The following is a 21,132-nucleotide window of genomic DNA, read 5'->3' on the forward strand; positions in this document are numbered from 1 at the left end:
TAAAATATAGTAGCTATTGACTGGGACAGCTACAGCACATCAGCAAAATTTTTCCTTTGTGTTAGTAACTTTAAAATGTGCACAGAATCATTAATTTTGGTTGAATTAATTTTTAAATATTTGTTTTTACTAAATATTTCTAATTTTATATCATAAGACTATTCAGACTGACAAAATAGAAAGGTTGTTTGGTTGAAACAATTTTCTTGTTTTATGGTGTTGCAGATCTTGGAAAATTTAACTACAATAACTCAAATTCTTCTGCATGAGAAAAGTGTGATTTGATTCTCTTCTGCAAAATTACTACATAATTGCTACAGGTAATGTAAGTACCTGATCTGGAGTTATCTTACAGTAAGAAATATTTCCTTACAATGGAATTTTAAAATCATTAACTATTAATATAGTCTAATTTTATATTTCTTTGCCCAGTTTAAGCTTCTTCCAAGCCAAGCCAATTGGAAGAAACTTAAAGTCTTAAAAAAAAAAAAAAAAGATCATTTTTCACTCTCCAACTAGTGAAGTATCTCTTTTTGTATTAAACAAAGAGATTATAAAAATCCAAACTTCACCATACCTTTCCCAATAGATCATAAAATAATTTCTTTCCAAGATACCAGGTCTCAATACAAAAGTTTAAAAATCAGTTTCCTAGTTCAAAACCCTACCAATGTATCACCACTTTTGTTTTTTATGAGTGTACACCTCCATTCAGTCAGTGTCTTACTTAGCAAAGGCTGTGATTTCTCTGTTCATTTGCGCATTCTTAACTGTCTTTACCTATAATTTTAAATCTGTAGAAAGCAAGATAACTCACTTAATAAAACAAAATATGTGAAGGCCCTCAGTAAATATTTATTATCTTTACCAAATATTCCTAGAATCAGTTACACAAAAGGCTATTCATTTTTTCCAAAAGTGTGCCAAATAACATCTCAATTGTCATTAAGATATAAAAATCAGTTATTTCCTTAATTAAAATGTCTGTTAAAGTAAATGGCCAAAATTACATCATATTGTAGCTTGAGAAACATAAAATGATTCACAAATGAAAAGAAAGACAATCTGCAAAAATCCCATTAAACATAACTAATATAATACTGAATGACAACTGTAATTTAAAAATTTAAAGAATTTTAAATACCATTAAACATAATTTAGAAGGCAGAAATAATTTGTATTTAAGATCCTCTTAAGAATCTACCTTAGAAGCTGTGAGATAATAGAAAATATATCTATTGGTCTCTGCCCCTAGTTCCTGGTAGAGCTCCTAAAAACCCTTAAAACTTAAGTGATTAGAGCACTAGGAGCATCTTTTGTTCTACTATTTGGTCTTCAATGTACAGAGCTCCTAAATCCCTTGGAATTTCCTGGGTGATACCAGTGTCTTTTGCTCTGCCAAGGTCATCCCTGGCCCAGGATAGAGGCTAGATACCAAAAAGGCCAAGTCATGATTAAAAGCTTAAAATTTTCAGGCCCATTCCCCGTCCTCCAGAGAGAAGAGAGGCTGGAAATGGTGTTAATGATCAACATGCCTACGTGATAAAGCCTACGTAAAAAGCCAAAAAATATGGGACTCAGGAAACCTCTGGGTTGGTGAACACATCCATGTACCAGGATGGTGATGAAACCTAACTCCGTGGGAACAGAAGCTCCTATGCTCAGGACCCTCCCAGACCTTGCCCTAAGTATCTCTTTATCTGGCTGTTCATCAGTATCCTTTATCATATCCTTTAATAAACTGGTAACTGTTTCCCTGAATTTTGTGAGCTAGGAAATAATCAAATCCAAAGGGAAGGAGATCATTAGAGCCTCCACTTTGTAGTCAAGTCAGACAGAAGTTATGAGTAATCTGGAGACCTACTGCCTGGGACTGACATCTGAAAGGAGGGCAGTCTCATGGAACTAAGCCCGTAATCTGTGGGACTGGATCCTATCTCCAGATAGATAGTGCCCAAATTGATTTAAATTCTAAGACACCCAGCTGGTGTTGGAAATTGTGTGATGTAAGAAACAAAAGCCCACACATCTGGTATCAGAGCGTTGTTTGAGCGTGAGAGTGATATGAGAGTAAAGGAGAAACAGAGAGGGAGAACTGGGTTTTCTCCAAACAGTATCAATATAATAAACTCTAACAATTCTAATAATCAATACTCACTACTGATCCCAACAAAGATGTTTTTACAGGCCAAAGAAGGCCATAGTAAAAGATTCTATAAAACATTTGAATAGTAGCATGGTAGCGGCAGTTTAGCAAAGTAACTTTAAGACTTGTACTGGTAATAGATCCCTTTTTCCTACCCTGTTTCTCCTGTTCCATTAATCTTCATTCATATTTTTTTGGCTGTTGCAATTTATTTTTTAATTATATTTTCTTGATTATGCTATTACAGTTGTCCTGATTTTCCCCCCTTTACCCCCCTCCACCCAGCACCCCCATTCCCTCAGGCAATCCCCCACCATTGTTCATGTCCATGGGTCAGGTATCTAAGTTCTCTGGCTTCTCCATTTCCTCTATGTACTTTACATCCCCATGACTATTCTGTTACTACCTATTTGTACTTCTTAATCACCTCACTTCTTTTCCTATGCCCCCACACAGCCTCTCCCACCTGGCAACCATCAAAACACTCTCTGTAGGCACAATTCTGTCTCTGTTCTTGTTTACTTTTTTGTTTTTTAAATTCAATTGTTGATAGGTATGTATTTTTTGCCATTTTATTGTTTATAGTTTTGATCTTCTTTTCCTTAAATAAGTCCCTTTAACATTTCATATAATAATGGTTTGGTGGTAATGAAGTCCTTTAGTTTTCTCTTCTCTGGGAAACTCTTTATCTGCCTGCCCTTCAATTCTGAATGATAGCTTTGCTGGGTAGAGATGTCTTAGCTTCAAGTCCCTGCTTTTCATGACTTTGAATATTTCTTACTAATCTCTTTTAGCCCACAAAGAATCTTTTGAGAAATCGGCTGGTAGTCTTATGGGAACTCCTTTGTAGGTAAACAATTGCTTTTCTCTTGCTGCTTTTAAAATCCTCTCTTTATCTGTAACCTTTGGCATTTTAATTATGACGTGTCTTGGAGGAGGCCTCTGCATCCATATTGTTTGGGACTCTCAGTGCTTCCTGGACTTACATGCCTATTTCCTTCACCAAATTAGGGAAGTTTTGTTTCATTATTTTTTCAAATAGATTTCCAATTTCTTGTTCTTTCTCTTCTCCTTCTAGCACCGCTATGATACAAATGTTGGAATGCTTAAAGTTGTCCCAGAGGCCGCTTATACTTTCCTCATTTTTTTAGATTCTTTTTCCTTCCTGTTCTGATTGGCTGTTTTTTGCTTAATTACACTCCAAATCATTGATTTGAGTCTTGACTTCATCCACTCTACTGTTGTTTCCCTGTAAATTGTTCTTTATTTAAATTAGTGTATCTGTTGTTTCTGTCCAAATGTTTTATGCTCTTGAGGTCCTCACTAAGTGCCTTGAGCATCCTTCTAAACCGTGTTTAGAAAAGGGTTTTAGAAAAGGCCAATGGCCTCTGTTCACCCTGATGCCAGACACTTCAGTTTCTCCCTGTATGCCACTGGTGACTTTCAAGCTGCCACCCTGGTGCTGGAGCTCAGAGGGAGTGAGTCGGAGTAGATGAGTGTGAGTGTAGGCTCTCTAAGAGGAACCCCACTTGGGGCTCCAGCAGTTTGTTCCACTGACTCAATCCCCACTGGTTTCTGCAGCCACAAGTTGTGGGAATTTATCTTCCTGGCACTGGAACCCTGGGCTGGGCGTCCTGGTGTGGGGCTCAGACTCCTCGCTACTGAGATATCCCTCCCAAAGTTTTATCCACCACACATGGGTATGGGACCAGCTTGTTCCACACCTGCGTCCCTCCTACCAGTCTGGATATATGTGATTTCTTTAATTCTGTACTTGTCAAACTTCCATTCAACTAGATTTGTCGGTGCTGAGTGATGGTTGTTTTATATTTTAGTTATAATTTTGATGCTGTTGTGTGAATAGGTGAGCCACATCTGCCTATGCCACTGTCTTGACCAGCAGTCCTCCTACTCAGTTTTAAGGGTTAGATTGGAACCTAGTTTCTGCTCTTTTTAAGTGAGGATATGAATCCTGGTTCTCCTACGTATTAGCTTGGCAAATCATTAAACTTCATTTTCTTAAAAAAAATACGAAGATAACAATATCTAAATCACAAAGTTACTATGAGGTTTTAATAAAACAATGTATTTGAATGTTTCTTAGCTTAGTACCTGTTTAATAACTGTTACAGGTGGGCGTAAAAACATATACATCTGTGCATCATACAGACATGTACTATGGGATCCAGCCATGTACTATGATAGAGACATTTATTGAAGAGGATACAAGAAACAGTGTACATAAGACTCTGACACCTCAGTCCCCTTCAAAGTAGGCACCTTGGGACCTCACACAGTTCTCCCAATTGCCATCGCCTGCCCTGTTTTATTTTCCTGAATCTCATTGTTGATCTGAAATCTTTTCCCTTTGAAAGGTTATTTTTGTTTTGGGAAAAGCCAGAAGTCTCAAGGTGCCAAATCTGGGCTATCGCGAGGCTGAGTCACCTTGGTGATTTGATGTTTCACAAAAAACTCTTCACAGGATGTGATGCATGAACAGTCATATTGTGATGAAGCTGCCAATCACCAATTGCCCATAGATGTAGGCTTCTGAATCATCTGAATAGTTTCCATGGAAGAATGTTCAAGCTTAACGTGCAACATTTGATGCAGATTCATTGCTCTCCTCACTCAGTCGACAGCCACACAGTATACATGTTCACTCAATGGTTTCTACTGCCCCCATTGACTAGTACAGTGAAGTTGTCATTGTTCGCTTATGCACATTCCAATCCACTCTCTCAGGCTGCCAGCTTACATCAATGTCACGCAAACCATTCCCATTATATTATCAATAGCTGGACTTTTTCTGGACAGACATTATATATATAAAACATAAATGCTTTCTGATTACTGTAAAAGAACAGAAAATGGCACAAAGATTTATATAGAAAAAACAAGTAACATTTCTAATGTTGGAAAACAGGTTAAAGGTATTATGAGGCATTTAAAATAATAATCATCATCTCTAGCATTTTCCATTTATATCATTGTCATCATCGTCGTCATCCTCTCCTCTACTATGTGCCAGGCACTGTGCTTGGCACTTTATAGCACCTTATTACTTCATTCTTACAACAATTCTTTAAGATATTTACTATTGTTTTTCCAACAAAGAAATACAATCCTGATTAAACTGTAAATGAAACATAAGGGGCACCTGGTAGATGGCCTGGTAGATAGTAGGCACTCAAAAATAAGTATTAGGTGGATGGTGAAGGGAGACCTGGGAAAGTTATTGTACTTGCTGAGGTCACATACTATATGTGATGTCTGGATTTACACCTGAGTCTGGTGTAAATACTTTTACTTAGCATGTCTAAATCTTAGAAAGTCCCCATCAAATAAATGGATTAATGAAAATAAAAGGAGAGCATTATTTCAAGGTAGAATTCAATGACTCTTACAGACAGAGTCTAAAGTGGTCTTGTTCTATAAAAGGATTAATGGAAATAACTAAATATAAGGAGAGCATTATATCAAGGTAGAATTCAATGACTTGAGTAAAACTACTGACAAGAGACTTAAATGGCTAAACGAACACAAGAAGTTGACACTGGCACCACAAAGTATAAGGGACCTAGCAAAGATTCTTCTAAGTAAATAATACAGAATGTAATTCTAGTCTGAAGTATATGAAAAGTCTGAAGGAAGACAGAAAAAAAGGGCTAACATAATGGATTTGACGATGTAGTTGTTTTACACCACAGAAGCAGCATGTAATTGGAAGAAAGAAGTCCAGCTGCAACTCAAAGAGGTATGGAAAGATCATGACCTATTAATACTGTCAATGTATTAAGAATAGAATTAAAAAGATTATTACAAATTGAAAAGCGTCCAGATTAAAGGTGGGCCAAGTCTGCCCTGGCTGAGGTGGTTCAGTGGATTGAGCACTGGTCTGCGAACCAAAGGGCTGCCCTTTCAATTCCCAGTCAGGGCACATGTCTGAGTTGTGGCCAGGTCCCCAGTAGGGGGCGCACAAGAGGCAACAACACAGGGGTGTGTCCCAGTCTCTCTCCCTTCCCCTCTCTCTGAAAATGAATAAAATCTTTAAAAAAAATAAAAAATAAAAAAAGTGGGCCAAGTCTGTAAGCTACAGAAGTACACATTAACCATTTCTAAATGGCTGTTTATTCCTTATTGAAGTGGCTAACCACATACAAATAAGTGTAGTTTCAAGAAAATGTAATATATAAAGCAAATATTATAAAGGCATTAACTCCATGGACTTAGAGATGAGCTATTAAAACCATGTAATTTTTTGAAAGAATAAAGAACTAAAAAGAGGGAGAGTTCAAGGAGAAAATTTTATAAGGAACATTAGGGTGTACTGAGAGGTTGAACTAAGCAGCTTATACCTGGTTCTATGTATTAGTGATCAAGATTCCTAAACTAATTTCTTGATTCTTCTTTAGGCAGATTTTACTTACATGACTGTTCAAAGCAATCATTTTATAAACTTCTATACACATATGCCCAAACTTAGTCTCTAGTTTTAGTCTCCTTAGGGAGACTAAAGTCTTCTCAGTAAAAGTTGATTTTTCTGGTCCTTTCAAACAAAGCATACAATGATGTGTCAACAAATTTTTAGAATCTCTTACCACTGGCAAAAAATGCATACAGCAAAATACACTATTCCCAGAAAAGCCTACAAGACAAAGCTGACAGATACAGCTACTTATTAATCTGTTTCTATTTTAAAACACTTACCTAAGCAGTTTATGACCATTGGTTGTGGCAACTTCAGCAAGGCTTGTTAAAATCTTCAGGTACTGGCTTTCACTCTGCTGAGACAAATGTTCTAGAACTTGCCGTAACTAAATTTTTTACAAATTAAAAAAGTATGATTATTTAATAATCCATTAAACTTTATCAAAAAATTAAGTACCTGTAAGTATCCCAAAGCCAATTAGCTGAAATCGAGTCCTTTACAATTTTGCCTTGCATAAATTCAAAAGCTAATATAGAGATAACATAAAATCTTTGTTCAAAGTCACCAAGGAAGCAATAAAAAATATAAATAGAAAAGAAATCACCAAGTTTATTTATAGAAATTTAATTCTAAAATTTAAGGAAAATTTAAACGCTACTATTCTAGATACAGAACTAAGATTATCAATCATAACATGATATTCCTCTTAAGACCAAAGGCCAGAGAAAAGATTTCTAAGGCCAAATATTAGCACAAAGTGTATTATTATATAATACAAACTTATCCTATAATGCAGATAAGGAAATTTATTATTATAGTATAAATATTAAAATACAATAAATTTATTATATTATTATAAATATTTATATTAGTACAGTATTATAAATATTACAATACTTAAAATTATCAATATAACATTTATAATAACAAAGTTAAGAAACACATTTGCAAACTTTCATATATGCTAAGCATGCCTAAAGCTTGTTCTTTTACAAGCTACTAGCACAATTACATTACCATGTTTTCTCGGAGATCTTCATTTTGTGTCATTTGAATAATTGTCTGGAAGAGCCTAGGGTGATACTGAATTAATACTTCACAGGTCTCTCCATATCCACCCTAAAAAAGATTAAAAATTATCTAGGTTAAAAACGAAGCTCCTAAAGGAAAACTTGTAGACCCTACACGTTAGGAGCTTAGTCCCACAAGAGTGGCCCCACTTTGGAAGGCAATCACCAGTCCAGGCCTCCCATGCTTCTGACTAACCAGCTATAAGTCAGGAGTTCCCACAATCCTCTTCTTGAGTTTGCTAGAGGAGTTCACAGAACTCTGGGAATCACTTTACTATTACTTGTTCATTATAAAGGATTCAACTCTGGAACAGCCAATAAAGGAGATTCTTAGGGCAAGGTATGTGGGAAGGACCACAGAGCTTCCTGCCCTCTCTGAGCATGCCACCCTCCCAGCACTCTGATGTATTCACCAACCCAGAACTGAGAGCCCCACTGTTTAGGATGTTTAGGGAAGTTATGTGATGTAAGCATGCCTGATTAAATTATTGATCATCAGTGAATGAACTCAAGCTGGAGCCTCTTCCCCACCATGAGTTGGGGAAGAGGATGCCCTCTAAACACATGGTTGGCTCCTCTGGCAAGCAGCCCCCATCTTGAAGCTATCTAGGGGCTTTCAGCCACCAGTCGTCTCATTAATACACAAAAGGACATTCTTATATGTCCTCTCGAGATTCCCAAGGTCTTAAAAGCTCTTGTGTCATAAACTGGGATAATAACCAATATACATTTCTTAGATCACAGTTCTTTTAAAGAATATATTCTTCACAGAATAAAAATCTTTGAACCCACTGTCTCACTTGAGAAAGAAAGGGATTTTGCCAATCTGTTTCTATGATAAAGTAAGGGACTAAGAATATATAGTAATAACATACCTGTACACATAAATCCAGAGGGGTTATTCCATTTTTATCTGGCAGATATTTGGCTCCTCGTAATAAAAGAATCTGTGCTGTGTCTCTCTGACCATGACTGTACAGAAATAGAATCGAGTTAAAAATATAATCATTTTAATTTCATGTGTTCTCCATAAATGATGGACAGTTAATATGAATGAACAGAAGATGAACAATTTTTAAAAATTGAGGGGAAGGTCTGAACTACATCCTCAACAATCAGGAAAACATTTCTCAATGTTGTCGTACTTTCACTATGTAGATAAGAAAATAACTTATTAAATCTTATAATTGAACTTGGAACACATTACTTACAATAAATCATAACATTTTTGAAATAAGTAGCTGCTACTTAGGCTTATGCTTTATTATTTTCTTCTAGTCACTTCTTCTCGCTCTAACCAGATCTTCCTCCTACCACGCACATCCAAAAAACCTCATTGCTCCAAATAAGAGTACATTTTATGGCACCTTAATACTTGAAAAAAATGTAAAATGAAAAAAAAGAAAAATATCAAAGTAAGAGAATGGGGGAAGAGTTAGGGTTGGTTAGCCAAAAACACCATCTAGCTTCTAGTCTTCATTTTATCAGTCCACTCTGTTTGGCTTCTGCGGACAGCTATTCAATCTGACCTAGAATGGATAATTCTTTTATCCACATGCCCCATTCTCTCCAATTACTACTCGCTTTCTAAAAGTAGTAAAGTTAGAAACTACCACTCTTTCAGCTAAGAGGCAGTTTATTTGGGGGTAGCTTCAATGAGATAATCTGATCTTAGATACAGGAAATAAAAAATATTTACAACTCAGGGACATTAAAGTTTTGAGCTAACTTTATGAAATGCCCAAGAAAGTCATACAGTTTGGAAGAGTATCTGATAAAAAATGTTTTACCTTATAAATGAGAAAAGTCACTACCTCAAATACAGGTAAAACTAGAACTCAGCTCTCTGTCTTCTAGACCAATAGTCTTTCCACAATACCATTACTTAAAAAAGAAAAGCCATTTCACATAGAGAAAGGCTATACAGATTTCTCTGAACCTAAAAAAAGAAACCAAACCAAAAACAAAAACTATTTATTCCTTTTTTTTACAAATGACAGTGTGTAAAGTATAATTTATAACCAACTAGAATTAAAGGTTAAAAAACAGGATCCTACTATAAATCTGGTGGCAGATAATAATAGTTATATCACTCTCTTGATATTTTATTGTAATACTGATTACCTTCCTTAATACAAATAACAACAGGCCCAAACTAACTTAAGAACAATATCTAAAACACTAAATTGTACACTGGAAACCAATACAAAATAAATTTTTTTAAAAACGAACAATATCTAATTTATTCCAGAAAAAGCAAATCAAGAAACCATGTTTTTAAATATTCCTGTGTGCAATTTTTCCAATTAAACTATAAACTTCTTGACTTGTTCCATAGTAGTAAGCATGGTAGTTGGTTTATAACATGTACTCAATACCATTGATGAAACATATTATAGGTTTTAACTTTAGATATCACTCATTTGACAAATAAGCATTTAAGGAGGTGCTGCATTACAGAAAATTACAAAAGAGGTCTGAATGTTAATTTATTTGAGGATCTATAGGTGACAAACATAATGTTCAGTTCTTTGTGCAGTTACATAGCACAGCAGAATTTAAATCTAGATTAGTCTGATTCCAAAATCCTTTATTTATATCACATTGCTCTACCAAGATGAACAAACATACAGTTTACCCTCAAACAATAAACAATTTCATACTCAAGAAAGTATGATATCAGGTGCAAAAGGAAGTATGCTTTGAGAACAACACAATGGGGATCACACAGTATGAACAGCAAAGATCACCATGTACAAATGACTGTTCAATAGATGTGGTTTTTAAAGAGTCTCAAATTAACTTCGCACCATACATAGCAAAAAGGAGAATTTGCATGGAAAAAAAATACCACTATGACATTTTTATAAGGATGAAGTAATTTCTAAAACTACAATAAAATCTCATCTATGATCAGGTGACACTTCATTTCAAAAGTAAATTAGAAACAAGAAACAAGAGCTAATTATATACAGAATCTGCATAACACAAGAAGGGCTTCCAGTGCCTCATTTGAATATTCCAAGAGATTAGGGCTACCCTATAACAGACTGCTGAGTTCAAGTAACTGCAAAAATTTGCTCAATGAATAATTATTCTTTACAATTCAACTTATTTTTTTTATACTGGTTGAGATAATACCCCCTTCAAGGATATGACAACGTATTTTAGGGAAACGAAAAAGTTATAAGATTCAACCATTAAAAAACCTGTAGTGCACCCAAAATACTTAGAACTGATTTCTCAAGCACTTTTTAAGTCTCCTAACTTTAGGCTCTTTCAACGATATGATTTGAAAACTTGGCTGAAATGCATATGGTATATACATTGCAATATTTTTAGGAAATGCTTACGAAACAAAGACACCGTATTTTCTAATGGTCTTTTCCCATTCTAATAGTTTACAATTTTGAGTCTACGGGCTGTTTTACATGGCTATTTTGAATCTGAGTTCACTAACTGAAAGAAGTTGCCTAGTAATACCTACAAATCCGTGTTCAAAATTTTACTTATTAGTTTATTACAGACCTCTGAAATGCCAGCGTGTGCCCATAGTACACATGAAAGAAAGTTAATAAATTATAATGTTTTATGCAAAATAACTAAAGAAAAAAGTGGCTAGGAAGTAGTTCTTGTCATAATTTTAGGTCAAAATCAGTCTAAAAATGACTCACTCACTAAAACATTCTACTATTAAATAATACTCAGAATTAAGACAGAAGTAATACAAAGGAAAAAAGAAAAGGTCTGTATGATAGGAGAAAAATGATATTTCCCAGAAAGAAAACACTTAATAGCTATGAAACTGAATGAGGACAATACAATTTTGTGCTTCCTGGGGAATGGGAAAGTGTGCTGGCACTCAGTGAGCGCTTACCAACTACTAGGTGCCAAATACTCGGCAGGATGCTTTCTATTAAACCCAACTCATTTAATTCTCCCTGTAGTCTCACAAGGCAGACATCAGCATTTCCATTTCACAAAGAAATAAAGCTTCAGAGATCAAGAAACTTGACTATAGTTGTAAGGCTTTGGGCTGCTTCCAAAACTTAGGCTCTTTCTCCTATATATCTCAATACCTTTTGAATTTAATTCAAAATAAAAAAAATTGTTTTGACAGTTGATCTTTAAATAAGACACATGTTAATATACCTAGTAACACCTCTCAAACAGTAAAATCTTGCATTAAGTCTAACTTTTTAATCTTCAAGCCCTATAATTTGTCTGCAGGATCAAGTTGTTTTAATTCCCACAGTCCTTTCCCTTTGTTTATCAAAGGCCATATATAGAAAATAATTATACCTTTAATATATAACTATATTTAGATAACACAAATACTATTAAAAGTCTGCTTATAAATGAACCATATTCCACACCTATTATCCTGCTATAATACAATGAATTTATTTTCCTGTTTCAGTTTTAATCAGATTTGCTTAACCATCTTTGTTCAAAGAGATCCAATGTTTGCTAGATTAAAACCTGATGATGGGGGCCCTGGACAGGTAGCTTAACTGGTTAGTGTCGTCCCAATACACTGAAGTGTGGGTTCAATACCTGGTCTGGGCACATATAAGAATCAACCAATGAATGCATAAATAAATGGAACAACAAATCAATGTTTTCTCTCCTTCTCGCTCTAAAATCAATTTTTTAAAAAACTTAATGATGGGAATATAATACTAGCAGAAAATAGTTCAAAAAAATTTTTACCATATCCCTCTGCTTAGACTAATTATATGAATATACCAGTTCTGTACAATACTAATATAGTTATATTTTACTATTATACGTGGCATTATTTTATATAAGATATTTCTCAAACATATAATTATAGTGATTGATTCATTCAAAAACATTTACTAAGCATTTAAGCAGAAAGCACCATATTGCACATTGACTATAAAGTAGTGAATAAAATAAACAAAATTCTTGCTTTCACTGAGGTTTTGGTCTAATAGGGGAGGCACACTGTAAATAAGTAAATAAACAATTACAAAATATAAAGTGCTGTGAAGGAATTGCTCATAATGCTGTGCTAGAAAATTTGGGGAGAGGCTTGGTTGGATTAGTAAGGAATTGCCTTCCTAAAAAGTAACAGAGGCATGAAGAAGGAGTCAGCCACAGAAAAAGCGTAGGGAAGAACTTCTTAGGCAAAACAAACAGCACATAGAAAAGCCTGCTGGAAGGGGCCGGCTGTGTTTGGTGAACTCCAAGAGAACCAGTGGGCTGAAGGACAGCGAGCCAAGCCAGGGTGAGACCACGCAGGCCTCACAGGTGAATGCAGAGTTTGGATTTTATTTTAAATGCAACAAAGAGGCACCGAAAAGTTTTAAATTCAAGGTTTAAACACAAAAGGACAAGACCAATTAATTATTTTTTAAAGATCTCTTTGGCAGCTGAGGAAAGAACAGACAGGAGGGAAACAGAGGACTCAGGAAGACCAGTTAAGTGTCTACTGCAATACTCTAGATAAGAGTTAACACTTTAACTAAAGAGGTTTCAGTGAGTTGAAGAGAATAAAGAGATTCAGAATCTATTCTTAAGATGGAATTTACAGAACTGACTAATAATTTCCAAGTTAAGAGTCAGAGAAAGAGAAATAAAAAACAATGATCTAGTTTCTGGTTTAAACTGAAAGGATACAGGTTACAATGACTGAGGTGAGAAAAACTGAAGGAGGTTTGAAAAGGAAAGTCAAAAAGCTGCATTTTAGACATGTTCACATCAGAGATTCTATGAGGCTTGCCAGTGATGGTGTAAATCAGACAGGTGGCCATTCAAATCTGAAGCTTCAAAGAAAGGTCTTATATTGAGATAACCCCTCAGGATAGGATATGATTTCACAGAATCAAACAATGATATTATTCATAAACTCAGGACACTATAGAAAAAACTGGTTTTCTAGCCAAGCAACCAAATGATAATTTTAGAAAATGACCAAATTCAGGTAAGATCTAAAGTCTAGAGATCCAAAGTCCTTGTATTTTGATTCAAGGTTGTTCAATGACGATTTGCATCAGTCGGATGAAAGTAACATAAGAAATCCTAAAAAGCAGCTAAACAAGAAGAAAATTATGTATTTCAGTCTGAAACAAATTTCCATAAAGTGGTATAAAACAGGAAAAAGGATAAAGAAAAAGAACAGCTTTCTGAATAGCGCTATATTTGAATTTAAGAGCCTAAATAAATATTATAATTCATATAATTTAAACCAAAGAGAAGAATCACTAGTATATTGTGAACTGCTGCTAACTACAAACAACATTTACATAATGTTGTGTGTGTATGTGTGTATGTATGTATGGGAGGGTGTATTTTTATAATTACTATACTGTAACCTCCACAAGGACTGGGGTGTATTTACTACTGCATCACTAATGCCTGTAACAATGGATGGCGCACAGTGAGTGCTAACTAAATGTTTGCATGTTGCATAAATGAATCAATGAACAAAGTATATGCTTTAAGAATTTTAACCAGGACAGAGTGCAAAAATAACTTAAAGCATAATTTAACATGTAAGAAGAATGATTCAATATTTCTTTTTTCTTTAAAGTTACAAATCCAGAGAAAGCAAAGACATGGCTCTGGACCAAGACATACTTTAAAATTTATCTCACTGGAACTGACTTGGTAAACTTAATAAAGTTAAACTATGGGAATTACTGTGTTATATGTCTCTTATTAGTTTACAAGTAATTAATCTAAAATTAAATAATCAAAATGTCAAAAGCTCCACTTATACCATATAAAGACAATATAGTAGAAAATACTTTTCCTCATGCAGTTAAGTAACAACCATAATGCTATATACTTCATCTTAAAAGACAGCATAGTATTAATAGGAAAACAAGAGAGCCTTAGAAAATATACAGAAATGTTTGCACTTGAAATACAGTACATATACAACATTTTTTAATGATACCATCTGGAAATATAAAATATCATACCTGCAAGCAAAGTACAGTGGAGTGGCTCCTGATACGTTTGGCCTGTTAATATCAGCGCCACTGTCTAGCAAGCATTGCACTGTCTGGGAAGAAAAGAAACATTAAAAGTAAAGCCAGAAAATTCAAACAAAGACGCAATTATCACAGTTTTAATCCATGTAAGGAAAGTTCTTGTCACAACTTGAAGGTCTGAAGAATGAGTAGGGACATGGCAATTATGAATCCTGAACAAATTCAACTTCTGATAAGCCGTGAGTCTCTCAGGCACTATACAACATACAAGGAACTATCTATGTAATATAAAGTGTGTTAACCTGGAAAAGCTCTAGAAAGCTTGCACATAGAGTACCAAAAACTTTCAATTTGGCTACTATAGCCCTGGCTGGGTGGCTCAGCTTGTTGGAACACTGTCCTGTACAGCAAAAGATTGCAGGTTTCATTCCCGGTCAGGGTGAGTACCAGAGGTAACCAATTAATGTTTCTCTCTCACATTGATGTTTCTCTCTCTCCTGCTCGCTCTCTCTCATTCCATTCTCTTCCTCTAAATTCAATAAACATATCCTCAGGTGATGATTCTTTTTTAAATTAGCCTTAATTTTTTAAAAATTTGGCTAGCACAAATGAGAAACTAAATTTAATTTTATTTTATAATTATTCTAAGTTTAAACAGCCATACATGGCTAGTAAATTTAACAATACTGCTCTAAAGATCTTAATTTAAAAACCAGATTATTTTTTTGTCTCTAAAAAGAAAAAATATGTACCGGAGCTATAACTCTCAAAGTCAAAGGACATAACTGTTAAAGTACAAAATGTTAAAAACTTAAGAATCCTTTTGCTATTAACAGCAGCCAATACTGACTCAGTTTTTCAGATCACCAGTTACATATACTCTGTCCCCTAAGTTTTTCTTCTGCAATCATCTAATACTAACAAAAAGTAAGCTAATATAAAATCTTAAGAATACACATCTGATGATTAGGGGTTGGGCAAGGCTTGCCTGAAAACTGTAAGAACAAGAATCTTTTCAGGTTTTATTCCTATGACCCTCACTTTAATTTCTCCTAAAAAAGAAAATGTGTAAACCTTAGTTTTTGGAATTAGACTGTTTAATATTACTTCTGGATTGAACACACATGTTCATTTTTCTTGCTGTTCTAAAACCTAATGCAATGGCAGTAAAATAATCAGACTATAAAAACCCACAAGGAAGAACAGGAAAGAATATAACAGCATACCAGGCAATGGCAGTAAAATAATCAGACTATAAAAACCCACAAGGAAGAACAGGGCAGAATACAATAGCATTCCAGATAAATCAATCAGTTTGGGAAAATGGCAAGCACATGAAGAAATAGTAACTGACTTAGCAGATCAAAGAAAAGTCAAAGTCTACAGTGCCTATAAACAGGGATTCCAACAACGAATCATCAATGCTTGCTACAGAACACAAAAATTACAGTAGCTGATAGTACCAAGTACCATGGAAGATAGGAATTTTTACATAAAGCTAAAAACAGGAGTAGTTGAAAGCTTAGAAAAGAAACAGCTGGATCTTCTTCCAGAACCCCTCTTCCCCAACCCAGTCAGCTCCTAACCCACCATATACTGTCTCAGAAGGAAGGAGGTTTATTCTTTGGATAAAGTGAACAGAGAGGTTCTGGACTGCCAGACAAGAAATATACTTGACTCAGCAGTAAACGATATTTACTTAACTCTATAAACAACTAATATTATCTAAGCAAAACTTGTGGTATAATTAATTTTAGAAATTGGGGATGAAGGCATGGGAATAGGATTTAAATTAGTCAAATCCTCATGCATCGTAACAAAAACTGATTTGGTGCTATCTAAAAGTTATGAACTGAGAAAGAGCAGCAGAAGCATGTTATTTGGAAAGAGATATTATTACAAAAAGCAAAAAAGAATTGAATGTTGTTGCCTGGTGATCAAGACTTGACAAAAAAGAATGATGGCTTAAGGAAGTATTTTTTATTACAAAGGTTTTAATAAAAATATTTTAAGATACACTATTCACATATTGCTACTTGAATTTACTTCTATCCCAAGAGGAATTCTAAAATCTATATAATCTATAAATATAATAGAAATATTACGTAAAGCTTTATGATCAGCTATATAATTCCTTTACATTGAGCACAAGTGGTACAGCTCTTCTTTCAAAGAGAAAAAATTAAGCATTTGGATCATTGGCCAAACTGAGCCTTTTGATCATTGCTTTCCTCTTTTTGATTTCGGACCTCAAAGTTCTCTGTGTGGTCCCAAAACAGGACATAAATAGCAGCAATAATGTTTGCTAACTGTTATTGAAATTATAGACAATAAACTATCTTGCAAAAGGCTCAGGAAAGTCCTGACCAGTGTGGCTCAGTGCGTTGGGTGTCATCCTGCCAAATGAAAGGTTGCCAGTTCAATTCCTGGTCGCAAGGCACATGCCTGGGTTGCAGGCCAGGTCTCTGGTTGGGGGCTTGCAAGAGGCAACTGATTAATGTTTCCCTGGCACATAAATGTTTTTCTTCCTCTCTTTCTCCCTCCCTTCCCCTCTCTCTAAAAATAAATGAATAAAATCTTTTTTTTAAAAAGGCCCAAGAGAGATGAAAGCAAATATATCTATATCTATCTACCTATCTATATATATGTATTAATATGCAATTAAAACTTAACAATCCAAAGAGAAGCTGAAATAAAATAATTAGTAACAAAATATACTATGCATTCATAAAACTTATATAGTTATCAAAACTATGTAATGATATAATAATATGAATAACTTTAACATGTGCCTAGACAGTGTGCAATAAGCAATCATTTCACTTAATACAGTGTTTGAGAAAGTCAATATTCTCTCCACTTCTACAAGCAGGAATCTGAGTCTCAAAGAGGTCAAATAACGTGCACCTCAACACACAGATAAACAAACAAAAAGGAATCAAAACCTAATCCCACGTTCATAGCCACTATGCTATTTACCTAAGTAAGAATTCTAATTTTTCTGAATTCAGATTACTAAATATATTATGACTACTTTGGTGTATCTTCATATGCTATATTACTCATAGATGATCTAATAATTCCTTATTAAATAAATGCCTAGACAGGTACCTGTGTTTAGTTTTTAAGTAATGCTAAAACAATATACTTTTTATAATACTTCTCTATTTTTATTTATACTGTAGAGCTTGCAGTATATAAACAATTTAGCCATTAGACTAACACATTCTCTACTGTTCTCTTCCACAAAGTGGTAAAACAAACTTGGGGCAAATCATAGCAAGAAAGCATTATTTACAATATGAACTATCATATGTTCCTATCATATCCTTGTACATAGGAAATATTCTACAAAGACAGTAGAAATTCTTTCTGTTCTTTTAAGAGAAAAACACTTAAGTGGAAATAGCTCATTCCAGCATTTACTTTTCCATTATAAATCTTTGTTTTTGTTTTAACAAAATTATCTCAATTAAGATCCTCAAAATAGTCAACTACAAAAAAAAAAGTTGTAGTAAGTTTTCAATAGCTTCACTTGTAGATTATAGATAAAATGTTATCCGAAGACAAACAGGGAGAAAAACCTATTTCCCTCAGAGTAAAGATAAAAAATACATAAAGGGATATGAATGGGAAGAATAAAAAACCACCTTATAGCACTGAAATGAGTATAAAGCCATCGATCTTTGTAATTTAAAAAAAAAAGGATTTTTTTTTTTTTTTTTTTTTTTTTGGTAAAAGCTCTGAAACAGGAAGAGAAAGTCCAATGCATAATTCAATTATCAACTAAATGGCATAATGGGACAAGGAGCAAGAAAGTCACAAAGAACCTAAATCACCATTTTAAAACATTTTCCAGTTTATGTAATTGATTTATATGTACACAAAGGGTAAAATAACTTTGTAACTAGTAAAACTTAGGTGGATGAAATTGAGTATTTATTAAAATAAATACACAAATGCATTTGGAGAAACAATACTATTTGAAAATATTAAACTATATAGAAGCATTAAAGCAAAAACATAATTGAAGAGAATAAATTCTGGATCCAACTACTAACATCCCTAAGGATCCTTAAAAGTGAAGAATTTCTCAATAGATACCAACAAACTAGGTAAGATCTTTTACAACAACCAGCACTATCAACTCATTATACTTAAAAGTAAAAAAAGTGAGCCCTGACCAGGTAGCTCATTGGTTAGAGCATCGCCCGGAAAAGCCAAGTTTTCTGGTTGGATCCCCAGTTGGGGCACATACAAGAATCAAACAATGAATATATAACTAACTGGAACAACAAGTCTATGTCTGTCTGTCTCTCTGTCTCTCACTCTCTCTCCTCCTCTCCCTCCCCTGATCTAAAATCCATTTAAAAAAAAAAAAATGACACTCAGAAATGGAAAGATAATATCAGAAATAAATTGGTTGAAATGATATGGCATTTGACTAGTCCATTCTTTCCATCTTTCAACAAAAATTTCAATGTTTATTATGTGCTAGGGACTACTCTAGATGCTTACAGCAATGAACAAAAGGGACAAAACTCTCTGTCTTTATGAAGCTTACATTCTAGTGGAAAAGGAAGACCAAGAGACAAAAGAAATAAATGAAATATCTAGCATGCTAGATGGCAATAAAACCTATCCAGAAAAATTGATAGAATTTGAATGACAGATTTGAACTCAAATTTGTTTTAGCATATTTCTCACCACTAAACCCCTATACAAAATAACTGCTGTGAAAACCTGCATTGTGTCTGCTTATTTTATGGCTTCTCATTTACTTGCAAACATTAAGCTCAGCAGCTTACAATTTAGTAACTATAAATGTAGAAGTATGCCAACATAAATAAATGTGGCTGATACAAGATTACCTCTATTTTTCAAGTTATCACAACACAATTTTAAGAAGGACACTGAGCTGATATAACTTTATATGCCTCATTTAGATCACCAAAATATGGCTTTAAAATAATTCAGAATTTGAAATTCCCTCCTCCTCTTAAAAAAAAAAAAAATTATTCTCGTATTTCTAGATAATCTACAATGGGGGTTGGGGGTCTTCTTCCTTATGAAATAAGAAAGTGCCGGGAAGGACACTTGAAGGAAAAGCATTGAAAGGGGATTTTCATATGGGCTGCAAGAAATCCTTAAAAAGAAACGACACATTTTCTACAGACTTCATGACCTTTCAAATGATAAAACAATATCCTGAGTAGAAAACTAATGTGCAAAGCTAATGTTTGGGTCAATCACAAAAGTCATTTAATTGAAGGCAGTGACTAACAAAGACCACCTGTGCCCAATACACTGATAAATTACAAAGTAAGAAATCCAAGGCAGCTCTACTTTATCAATGCCAAGGCTCTAAACAACACTGATCAAAGTAAAAAGGAATAATACATATTCAATATTAAAACTACAAGTAAAAATCTACTATAGCATTATCATACACTGAAAGGCCAAATAACCAAAAAGGATCTTTGTTTTACCTTTTATTAAAAATAATTATGGATATTAACCAATGTCACCCCAATAAATTTAATTTTAAAAATTCTGAACATTAGAAAAAAACTCAGATGACATGACTTATTGGCAATGCACAAATAACTTAAGCACTAAGAAAAATGGCCAAGTCATTAATCAGTGACTGGTTTATATGTCTTCTCTAGAAATCTGTCCACATAAAACTATGGGGACTTTAAACTCTTATGTAATATCTAGCAAAAAAAAAAAATCAGTATTATCCATTTATATGAGAAAAATCAGAATAGTAAGAGAACTTTCTATTTTTGCTCACATTTCCCAGAAGTGATAAAGGAGAAGTCTAGCATTAGAATAAATTACTCAAAACCTAAAAATACAAAAAATATGTAATGTTAGTCTATCTACCTTTGTGCCTTGAGGCTGATCCAATCAATATTTTTGCAAAGCTTTTACTTAAGCATGTCTATACTATAATCTCTGGATGAAAAGCTTGGAAGCTGGCTAAAGATATCAAGAGAGCTGACTGAACATAGGTGAATGAGCACTGTTCCTTTAACAAGCCTACAATTTCAGCAAAAAAAATGCAGTCAGTTCTATCAAAGATATTCTATAACATCAGTGTCAAAGGACTGCTTTTATGTTTCAGGAGCTTAAATCTACCACAAGCAGGGTTCAGTTATCATTTTATATGTTTAAAAAGCTTCATATTCAGCATATAAATTTAGCAATATAAAATTTATTCTGATAAAAATAAAATTTATTTTATAAGAAAATGGAAATTTGTCCATAAATTAATCCTGCTGTATACTCTAATTTACATAAATTAAGACTGAACCATCTGACAGTTCTCTAGGGTTTCTAAATCCCAGTTATTCCAGGGATACATTAAGCAACTATTTGAGGCAATTCGACACATTAATAAATTTTAACTAATGACAAAGAACGTTACCAAAAAGTAAGTTCAATTTATGACCAAAAAAAATCAGAGTCAATTATACCTATGTAGAATAATATTAGGTCTCACTACTCTTTCTG

General features: G+C 34.0%; 1 protein-coding gene across 5 annotated transcripts in view; it reads right to left on the minus strand.

Moving 5' to 3' along the window:
• HACE1 (HECT domain and ankyrin repeat containing E3 ubiquitin protein ligase 1) overlaps positions 1–21,132 on the minus strand; it is a 90,566-nt gene that overhangs the window by 40,572 nt on the left and 28,862 nt on the right. For 4 of the 5 annotated variants that reach the window (XR_008528773.1, XM_054569771.1, XM_054569770.1 and 1 more), the window contains exons 7-10: positions 14,602–14,684; positions 8,524–8,620; positions 7,596–7,697; positions 6,857–6,963 (exon numbers count right to left, since the gene is read on the minus strand). Coding sequence is in view for 4 of the 5 variants with exons in the window: in XM_054569771.1 (XP_054425746.1) it covers positions 6,857–6,963; positions 7,596–7,697; positions 8,524–8,620; positions 14,602–14,684 (389 nt within the window). In the remaining variant the exon portion in view is untranslated. The remainder of the gene's footprint in view (positions 1–6,856; positions 6,964–7,595; positions 7,698–8,523; positions 8,621–14,601; positions 14,685–21,132) is intronic. The other variant, XM_054569772.1, reaches the window with a different exon arrangement.

This window comes from Pteronotus mesoamericanus, unplaced genomic scaffold (assembly GCF_021234165.1).
Source record: "Pteronotus mesoamericanus isolate MK-2021 breed Mesoamerican mustached bat unplaced genomic scaffold, CSHL_Meso_final contig_20, whole genome shotgun sequence".
Taxonomy (NCBI): domain Eukaryota; kingdom Metazoa; phylum Chordata; class Mammalia; order Chiroptera; family Mormoopidae; genus Pteronotus; species Pteronotus mesoamericanus.